General features: G+C 41.1%; 1 protein-coding gene across 1 annotated transcript; it reads right to left on the bottom strand.

The window, feature by feature from the left end:
* Nucleotides 1-5,099: 5,099 nt before the first annotated feature.
* LOC117447579 (transmembrane emp24 domain-containing protein 6-like) lies at nucleotides 5,100-9,994 on the bottom strand. Its single transcript, XM_034084335.2, has 4 exons — nucleotides 9,740-9,994; nucleotides 8,681-8,807; nucleotides 7,536-7,711; nucleotides 5,100-5,469 (listed from the first exon to the last, which is right to left on the bottom strand). Exons 1-4 carry the CDS (start codon nucleotides 9,944-9,946, stop codon nucleotides 5,239-5,241), a joined length of 741 nt encoding a protein of 246 aa, XP_033940226.1. The 5' UTR covers nucleotides 9,947-9,994; the 3' UTR covers nucleotides 5,100-5,238.
* Nucleotides 9,995-10,435: the final 441 nt, after the last annotated feature.

Raw genomic sequence — 10,435 nt, 5'->3', positions numbered from 1 at the left:
GAAGGGAATCATTGAACAGAATAGCAACTCCACCTCCTTTCTTATGCATTCTTTCCTGACTCATAAAACTAAAGTTGGGAGGGGTTGATTCGATAAGAACAGCTGCACTGTTATTTTGTTCAATCCAAGTTTCTGTTAAAAACATTAAATCGAGATTGTGCTCAGTGATAAAATCATTGATTAAAAATGTTTTTCCTGCCAAAGACCTGACATTTAATAAAGCTAGTTTAAGATTGTTAAACACACTATCAGTCAGGTTTTTGTAACAAGCTGTGGCTGACATGGAATCACTGCTAAATTAGATAAACTCACACAAACGTTTGGGCGCTTCCTGTTTCCAAGATGATTCACCGCTCTTAATCTGTTACCTATCAACACAGATATCGGCAAAGCTACAGGCAGGCAGGGCCCCGGCATGTCCTGGAAAGAGTTGAGAGTGCCATACGCCCTTGAGCCGGGACCCCACACATATCAGTGAGAGTTTGTTGTGTTTTGTACACACACATCCTTATCAGGCTTCGGAGACTGCAGATGCTTTCTTGAAGGGAGGGGAGGTGGTTGACGTAGGCGCGGTGATGGAGACGGGGGAGATGGTGCGGGGGTAGAGGACATGCTGCCAGGGGGGGGAGGTAGTTGACGTAGGCGCGGTGATGAAGACGGGGGAGATGGTGCGCGTCTCCGCGGTGATTTTGGTGGGCGTCGTTGAGGAGCGGGGGTAAAGGACATGGTGCCAGCCCTGCGTATCTCCTTCATGTGTTCAACGATCTCCAGGAGGGTGGGCGAGGGTGAAAGGGTGAACGGAGTATCCTCAAAGGCGTTGACAGGGGGGGGGGGGGTGACGGGTGGTGGAGACTCCTCCGTGTGTCTCATATGTCTCCCATAATCAGAACATTCCTCAGGCGGGTGCAGTGATAGATCTTCAGGGTTTTCTGAGCGATGTGTTTTGTCTTTCTCCTGTTTTGATTCCTCTTGCCGCTTGTCCTTGGCAGAGGGAACAGATTGATGACGCAGGCAGTTGAATATGTTAGAGATAAACAATTTCACTCCTGACTTGTTCAGGCAAACTCAATTTGCCTTGAAAAGATGTCTGCGGTCCCAGAAAAAGTTAAAATTGTCAATAAAATGGACAGAATGGTCAGTACAGGCAGTTGAAAGCCAGGTGTTCAGTGCAAACAGTCTGCTGAATCTCTCCACTCCTCTTCTGACTGGCGGTAGAGGGCCACTGATGAACACCTCTGCATTTAGAGAGCTGACAGTTTCCAACAGACATTTAAAGTCTTTTTTCAGCACTTCTGACTGTTGTTTCACAACATCATTTGTTCCAATGTGCAGAACCACATTCTTCACAGTCGGATGTTCAGCCCCAATATGCAGGATCTTCTCAGCCACATCCTTGGGAAAACAGAGTACTTTGGTGTTGTTCTTATTACACAGACCTTTTACATCTCTTACAGCAGAGTCACCCACAATCAGAGTTTCTGGCCCAGTCGTTAGCTTTCCCTCTAGCCTTTTACTTTTGGAGTAGCTATTGGTCCTTACCCTGCTGTGTGAAGAGGACGGGTTATCCAGGTCATCAGAAAGAGATCTCCGGCTCTCGGTCAGCGGAGCGTATCTGTTCTGGATTGGCACACTTGGTGGTTTAGGAGGATTTTTTGTAGTTCTCCCTTTAGCAGCTGTCCACGGCTGTTTAGGGGTTGAAGAGGCGCTCTTCCTGGGTGATAACAATGCAGGCCAGCCGGTCGCATCACAGATTTCAGAGCGCTGGGCTCTGCCTGTTATCCGTCCTCCCAAATCCCATGAAAATGATTTACTCTTAGGCTTTGCACCCAGAGAGTTCCAGGGAGGACTACCACTTGTAGATTTATTACCCGGTACACAGCTCTCCTGTTCCTTGGAATCCTTGTAGCTGCTAACTAGCTTTGAGTTAGCATGCCCTTGTCCATTCTTTTGCAACACTGGTAAAGTGGTGTCATTCCAACCTAGTCCATTCACTTCCACGTTAACTTCCAACCGTTGCATTTTCATTTCCAACACGGCCATCTTCTGTAGAAGTTTGTGGAAGTCATCTGTAGAGAATGGAGGCATTTTGCTACCAACTAGCTTAAGCTAAATAGCATGCAGTACCAGGCTTTAGCTGTTGCTAGGCCACGCTACTGTAAGACTGAGGTCGTCGTACATTTTTTGAAATATGGCTGAAATTCTCCGTCTATTTACGAAGATGAACTGTCCCAGTGATAAGTTAATGTCCAGGAGCCGCTGCTCGAAGTTTTCAGAGAAGAAGAGTAGGAAAATCAGCATAAAAGTAAGCAGAGGCAAGAGCAAGCAGAAAAGCGTCTGCACTGTAAGAAAAATCAGATTTGGAAATGGAAAGTTTGAAACTGTGTACTCTTCCCTAACTGACCAACCTTTGTATTTGTTGTGTTGTTGTTGTTGTTGTTTTGTGCTGTGATTTCAACCATTTGGTTGTATATCATTTTAAATGTGTTTGTACTATTAATGTTTTAAAAGTCCCACGTCATGGCCATTTCTACTGATCATAGTTCCATTGTTGAGGTCTACTAGAATAGATTTACATTGTTCAATGTTCCAAACTCACAGTGGTTTCTCAAACAGCTTCTCTGTAAAGTATGTGTATTCACTCTCTGTCCTAAACGGCTTGGTGGAGCTCCTGCCCCTCCCCCCCTCCCCCCCTCCCTGTGAGCCCAGTGTGCTCTGATTGGTCGGGACGTTGATAGGCTCGTTGCTGCTCGCAGCTGCTGCGAGGAGCAGACAGGCTTCGGCGATACAGCGAGAACAAGCTAAACTCATCCTGAGCACACACAAATACTCACAGCCGAAGTAAAAACAATAAGTGTGGCTTGATATTGAGTAAGAAAAAGGTTTATAACGCTGTGGAGAGCATTTCTCCGCGATCCCAACGTAGCAGCCCGAAAAACGTTTACCCATTTAAACAGTCTTGGTAGATACCTTGTTAGTTTTAAACATCATAAATACACAATCAACAATGAATACTTACAGGTTGTGTACCCGAATCTCCTGCTGGTCCAAACAAAGTAGGAACAGCATCGTTCCTCAGTGCCCTACGCTGAGCATATCCGGCATGAATCGCTGAAAGGTTTGGGAAGCTTTGTTTCGTGAAAGGCTGGCAGAGGGTGTGGCCTCTGGGTATTCACACGTCACAGTACCCAGGAAGTAAACAACGGAAAATGAGAAATCTCCAACGAGTCGTTTTGGGGCAGCATAGACTGTGTTAGAGTTTTACTCCCTACAGGGTGTACTTTGAGGGTTTGTGACTCTGCAGACCGTTTACATGCAGAACAAACTTCATAACACACAAGGGGACGGGTGATAACCGGAAAAGCATGACATGGGACCTTTAAAAGGGGGATACACAAATTGAAACATTGCACATCTGTTTTTTTTAGTTTTTTGTGTTAAATACATACAGTTTAATAAAGTTAAAAGAAAAAGAATACACAGATGAATATAATTCAGATTAGACCCCGTTGTTTGGGAGTATCCAACCCAGTCTCACAAAAAAAACGTGTAATAGCTACTTTGGTATTCACAAATAACCCCCTCTTCGTGACATGGATACAATATTTTGTAAAAAAAGCATGGAGCTCAAATAATCTTCATAATATCTATCAAACTATGGATCCTACACATCCACTGGACATAGATTCTAAAAGTACAATATAAACTTCTCTCTAGAAATGTAATCAAAAAGCATTTTAACGGCCAAACTATCCTACAATTTAGGATTAAAAAGAAATCGGGTGTGGGCCATGTTTTTTTTTCTCACTGGGAAAGTTTGCGATCACGTGACACGGGCACTGGTCATTCGAAATTAATAGGAACAAATATTGTATCCATGTTACGTCTTGAGAGGGTTATTTGTGAATAAACTACGTTTGCCCAGTGGACCAATGGAGACTGGGTAGAGTATAATTTAGGGAAACTGAGGGGTCGAGACTCTGGTGGTGGTGATGAAGGTATGAAGGGATTGATGGAGGTCTGAAGAGGAGAGGTTTCAGCTTGACCCTGGATTTGGAGGACGGCTGCGTTGCGTCACCTGCAATCCAATCCAACTTTATTCATATAGCACATTTAAAAAAAAGAAGTGCTGTGCATCAATAAATGTATAAAAAGCAGCAGAAATACATTTAGACAAAACCTATAGGACAAAAAACTAATGTTAGAAACACGAGACGATAAAACCATACTAGCCACAGACTGAAAAAACTCATACATGATGTAAAAAGACACAAGAAAATAAAAACAACCCAATTTAAAAGCACAGAATGACAGGAGGGGGGAGAGCAGATGTAAAGGTTGGATGCTGCGCTGTGATTGGCTTGTGGGAATAGAGACGAAGGGGGAGTGAACGCCCCAAATCGCTGATTGGAGGGTGAGCGTAGTGACATGGAAATATATGAATGACTGGATATAAAGACCGTCTTCCTGGTTGAACTTGAGCCTCATATAAGAAACCACAAGGGAGAGAAAACCCCAACAACTGAGCTTTAGCCTCTGCAGACCATTTACATCAGGGGTCTCAAACTCAAGGCCCGGGGGCCAAATCCGGCCCACGACTTCATTTTATGTGGCCCTGTAAGAGCTTGCAAAGAATATAATACGTTTATTATACAGTTACATGCCACTTTAAAGAAGCAAGTTGCCCATAAACTACATGTCCCACAATGCATCTCGTTTTGTGACATGTGCACTGAAGACACTTGCAATTATTTGGCCTGGACTTCTGCTTTCAGACGTAGTTAATTACTACATTATTATCTTATCCGATAATAATCCAATTCAGAGCCAATAATGTAATATAATACATTATTTTATATATATATATTGTATATTTATATAGGTACAACCGGCCCTTTGAGTGCAACCTTTATGCGAATGTGGCCCACGATGAAATTGAGTTTGACACCTCTGATTTACATGCACACAAACCTATAAGAGGAAACCCCAAAAGCACAATAGGGCCTCTTTAAGCAAAGGGAAGGCAACAAAATGTGTACAAAAAAAAAATCACAAACGTCTCACGTATGTATTTTTATCAAGTTTATTCGTGCTTTGTAAAGAAGTACAAGTACATACAGTACATACAACAGTAAATATATTAAGACCTGGGTTCTCTTTTTTTATGGATGCAGTTATCTGATAGTTATCTTAAATACAAAAGAACCTTTTAGATGACAGATCTGTTGTTTCGTGCCTCTGTCAGCAGCGCGGCTTCTCCTTGGTGCCGCTCTTGCTGATGAAGAGTCTCTTGAGGAAGAGGAGCTGCAGGTAGCCCGAGGTGACGATGAGGAGGCTGAGGAAGAGCGACCACCAGGTGACGTACTGCGAGTTGGACAGCAGCAGAAAGAAGTCCGTGCTCTTCCTCATGCGGCCGAAGTTGTAGTAGCGGAACATGTGGAAGACGTGGTTCTCCACTTTGTGAGTCGCACCCTGCAACAAATAGTACAAGTATTACTGCTGCTGTCATTAGAACTACAAAAATGTTGGGCTATAAAGGAACTACAGCACGGTCACATGACTTCACGTCACCACCGCTAAGCTAAAGGTGGCTAATGTTGGGCTATAAAGGAACTACAGCACGGTCACATGACTTCACGTCACCACCGCTAAGCTAAAGGAGGCTAATGTTGGGCTATAAAGGAACTACAGCACGGTCACATGACTTCACGTCACCACCGCTAAGCTAAAGGCGGCTAATGTTGGGCTATAAAGGAACTACAGCACGGTCACATGACTTCACGTCACCACCGCTAAGCTAAAGGCGGCTAATGTTGGGCTATAAAGGAACTACAGCACGGTCACATGACTTCACATCACCACCGCTAAGCTAAAGGTGGCTAATGTTGGGCTATAAAGGAACTACAGCACGGTCACATGACTTCACGTCACCACCGCTAAGCTAAAGGAGGCTAATGTTGGGCTATAAAAGGAACTACAGCAAGGTCACATGACTTCACTTCACCACCGCTAAGCTAAAGGCGGCTAATGTTGGGCTATAAAGGAACTACAGCACGGTCACATGACTTCACGTCACCACCGCTAAGCTAAAGGCGGCTAATGTTGGGCTATAAAGGAACTACAGCACGGTCACATGACTTCACGTCACCACCGCTAAGCTAAAGGTGGCTAATGTTGGGCTATAAAGGAACTACAGCACGGTCACATGACTTCACCTCACCACCGCTAAGCTAATGGCGGCTAATGTTGGGCTATAAAGGAACTACAGCACGGTCACATGACTTCACGTCACCACCGTGAAATAAAATATTATTTGTCAGTAAAAACAGAGTAACAGTGTTGTGCCTGTTTGTAGCTTTAGCGTATTTCTTTTTCTACTATTTCTTCTTCTACTACTACTAATTCAATGTACCTGCCCGCGAAATATTTGACAAAAGAAACTCGGCTAGTATTGTCAACTAAATCCATAGTATTTCAACAAAAGTGCTTTAAACGAGGTACGTTACGAATTTATGTTCTCAATCGCTAAGTGTGGGATTGAATATTAAATTAGATTAGATGTATTGTCCCCACGGGGAATTCATTTCCACAGCACTGTTGTGGTAATCTGTATTATATCAACCGTATTGGTACATGGTATGAGCGACATCTAGTGCGGATTTTGGAACATTGATTTGATTTGTCCCCAGGGGGAAATTCATTTCCACAGCACTGTGAAAACAATTTAACATCAACAAAAAATAAGACCGACAACTCCAGATAGCACCACACATGATGGTTACTTGTTATTTTTTAGGGCTGCCTGTATGGTTCAGGTTTTTGCCAAAGCGAGCCCTTTTACTATAATAATAATAATATGTTATGTATTATATAAACCGTATTGGTACAATGAGCGACATCTAGTGACGGATTTTGGAACATTGATTGGATTTTTCTCATGGCAGTTAGACTCTAGAGACAAAGCAGGGGACTTTATTTGTATTTTTAATCTGTGTCTGTCCATTTGGTGTAGTATTTGATCCAATATTACATTTGGTTATATATTAGTCACTTTCTTATGAAATGCCAGGTTTTAGGCCTTGGTTTGAACATTCAATCCTGAAAATAAAAAATCAACCAGATTAATGTTTCTTTAATCCTGACTAGAGGTAAGTAAATCTGTACAGGAAGACGAGTTAAGGGATAGAGGAGAAAAGGTTATGGTATAATTACAGAGCCTGTCCTTTTATAAATTGAGGAAATCAATGTTAGTCTGTGAACCAAAGTGCAGCCATCTAATACTGTTCTATCTATTATTAAAGATCAGAGGAAAAGAACAGAATGAGAGGGGTCAATCCGGAATAAAAATAAAGAAGCAAAGAGACTGTGGAGCAGTGAGAAGGAAAAAAGCTTGGTGTGTCAATTCACTACATTGCCAGTATTTTTAGTTTTTGTGAAAAAATAATCGCCCCCTCTGATTTTTCAACAGCCCCCTCAGTCATTTTATCCTGGAGCCGGGCCTGGTGTGTGTGTGTGTGTGTGTCCGTGTGTGTGTGTACCTCTATGACGCTCAGTGTGTTGTTGAGGTCTTTGCTGGCCTCCTCTTTCTTCTTCTTCTCTTCCTCTTTGGTCTTGTCGGGGTCTTTGTATCCGTCGTAGTAAACGCCGAAGCTGAGGAACACCTGCATGGTGCCGAAGCGGTTGTGGAAGTTGCTGAAACACATCTGATAGAAACCTGTAGAGACATAACGTTATATAAGATATATTATGTATAAAATATTGAAATGATTCTTCAGTCAAAGTGATAGCCTTAATGCTGCACCTGGTAAAGGAAGAGCTTATTTTAAAATACTTCCTGCTGCCTTTTATTAAATCAAATAATTATTAATTCCTTACAGCACTGCAACTTTTATTTTTATATTTTATACCCATCATATTCTAATTTAACCTTTTTACATTTCTATTCTATGGCTCTTCAACATCTGTTTATTATTTTATTATAACTGGAAGAACTTTTTGGATGTTATTGTGAAGCCTTGTTGTTTAAATGCGTAAATAAACAAACCTGTCTTTACCTATACACTGCTTTTTAACAAAAACAATCAATAAGGTTATTTCTTAATCCATAAAAAACATAAACATGGATTTGTTCTGCAGATTAACTAAAGCTCTCTACATATGTAGTGGAGTAAAAAGAAACAAATCTGTCTCAAAAAAGTATTGAAGTGGAAGAATAGGAAGCAGAAAATGGACATACTCAAATAAACCTTGAAGTTATACTTAATAAAGTAAATAAACTAAATCCTATATTATACTTGATACCAAATTGGGACAGTGTTTCTCTGTCACAGCAGCATGTTAAAAAGGGCATTGCACATCATTTGAAACAAAAAAAGTAGAAAATAAACAAACGTAAAATATAACACAGAAAGGTTGAGAGTGAAAGATATAAATCTGTAGACTATCTGTCTAATAAATGCCAAAATACAGTAAACATTTTTTAAAAGCTGGATATTATGCAAGTGTGCAAGGAATAGCATATTAAATTAATATAATGTAAAATATGTATTTTAATATGCTTTTGCTTGTCGTATCAACCTCTGAAAATGATGCTGAAACATCTAATTTCACTATTAATTAATTGATAAAAATAACACGGTGTGTGTGTGTGTTATGAAATGCATCAACATTATTGTGTGTCTACCCGTTTCCTCAGTCTCAAAGTTGATCTGACCCTTTGCATCATCAACAGTGGCCATGATGAGGCTGCTGGGAGCGTTCACAGTGACGGACAGGTGCCTGTCATGGCCGACGCCCGTCACCCACTGCACCTGCACACAGACAATAACAACAATAATAATAACTTTATACACCGCATTTCAAGCAAGATGCAGCCCGAAGTGATTTATAGAGCGAGACAAGATACATAAAAACAATAACGAAGATATCATTTACATAGCAATATTTGGCGGAAATGTGATGAAACACATACTTTGCACATATATTGGGTATAAGATGTAAACTTTGCACATATTTTAGGTATAAGATGTCATATTTGCACAAATATTCGTTATAAAATTACACCTTTGTGCATATATTTGGTATAAAATGTAAAGTTTGCACATATGTCGCTCATAATATGATTTGCTCAAAAACTGATGCACAATTTCGACCTTTTTATGTATTATTTTCAAAAAGAGTACCGTCGTAATATTGAACACATCATGTTTGAGTTCTTTTAAAAAAATAATAATTTTGATTGTATTTCCCCCCTGAGCCCTGACATCTATAGCTACCATGTGTTCAAGATTTCACGAATATATATATACACATTTAAAGCAGAGACGTGCCATGAAACATGATTAAAAAAAACATACATTTTGTAAATGTATTCAGGTTAAAATGTCCACTTTGACCATAAATATCTCACATAAAATGTGTGTGCTCCCAAACTCATTGGATTTACTTACCCTATAACCTCTCCATTTAAAGCTTCCCTATGTTTTAAGAGTCATATTTGTGTATTTCACCTCTAAAACAAGAATAAAAAGCCAGTCTGAAGATGTATTGTGTTTTGCTTTTTGTGAAAGTTAGTAACTGACAGCTGTGATGAAACACCAGCTAACTTTGAGTATGGGTTAAAATAAAACGTCCCAACTGCCAAAAGCTTTTCGAGAAATACTCACGATTTAAAAACCTCACTTTCAGAAGCGTTACAAGTCAAACTAAACGTTGAAACATTCCTCTCGTGTCGAGGCCTCACCATGAAGCTCAGGTAGAACCTCTCTCCTCTGTGAGCAAAGTGCCAGAAACACTCGAGGCCGGCGGCAGGAACCACCACGGAGAAGTCGTACTGGTCGGTTCCCCAGAACAGCTCCTGGTCCGTCATGTTTCCGTGGAAGTTTGTCTGCGGCCCACCGAGAACCGGACCGCAAAGCACGAGGAACAAAAAGGGGATAATCCTCAACATGTCTGACAACACGAGGAGCTCCTTTCCAAATGAGGAGGTTTGCTAGAGTCTGAGTGAGGGAGGGGAGAGGAATGATTAACCAGCACCAACAAGTCAGTGGGAAAACTGGGCTGCCTCACAGGTGGGATGAAGAGGGTGTCACCTCTCTCCCCTCCCCCAACAAAATCCCAGGACTATCCCTTGTAAGCAAATGAGTTGAGTAGCACTGCTCCATTTATAAACATATATATATTTCCAAGAAGAGATTAATTAAAAAATCGAGACTGCTCCACCAACGCTATTCATTTCTACATCCATCAAATTCAAAATCTAATTTCCTTAAGCGTGTAATGAATATAAGTTGTTGAATTGAGAAGTGATCACCAGAAAAGGACATCATGTGTCTTAAAGAGGCCCTATCATGCTTGTTGGGCTTTTCCTTCTCCTCTAGTGTATTCTATAGGTTTTAGTGCATGTAAATGGTTGCAAAGGCTAAATAATATTACCATT

Source organism: Pseudochaenichthys georgianus, chromosome 6, assembly GCF_902827115.2.
Source record: "Pseudochaenichthys georgianus chromosome 6, fPseGeo1.2, whole genome shotgun sequence".
NCBI lineage: Eukaryota > Metazoa > Chordata > Actinopteri > Perciformes > Channichthyidae > Pseudochaenichthys > Pseudochaenichthys georgianus.
The sequence above is the reverse complement of the archived record's forward strand: the minus strand, read 5'-3'. Positions and strand labels throughout refer to the sequence as shown.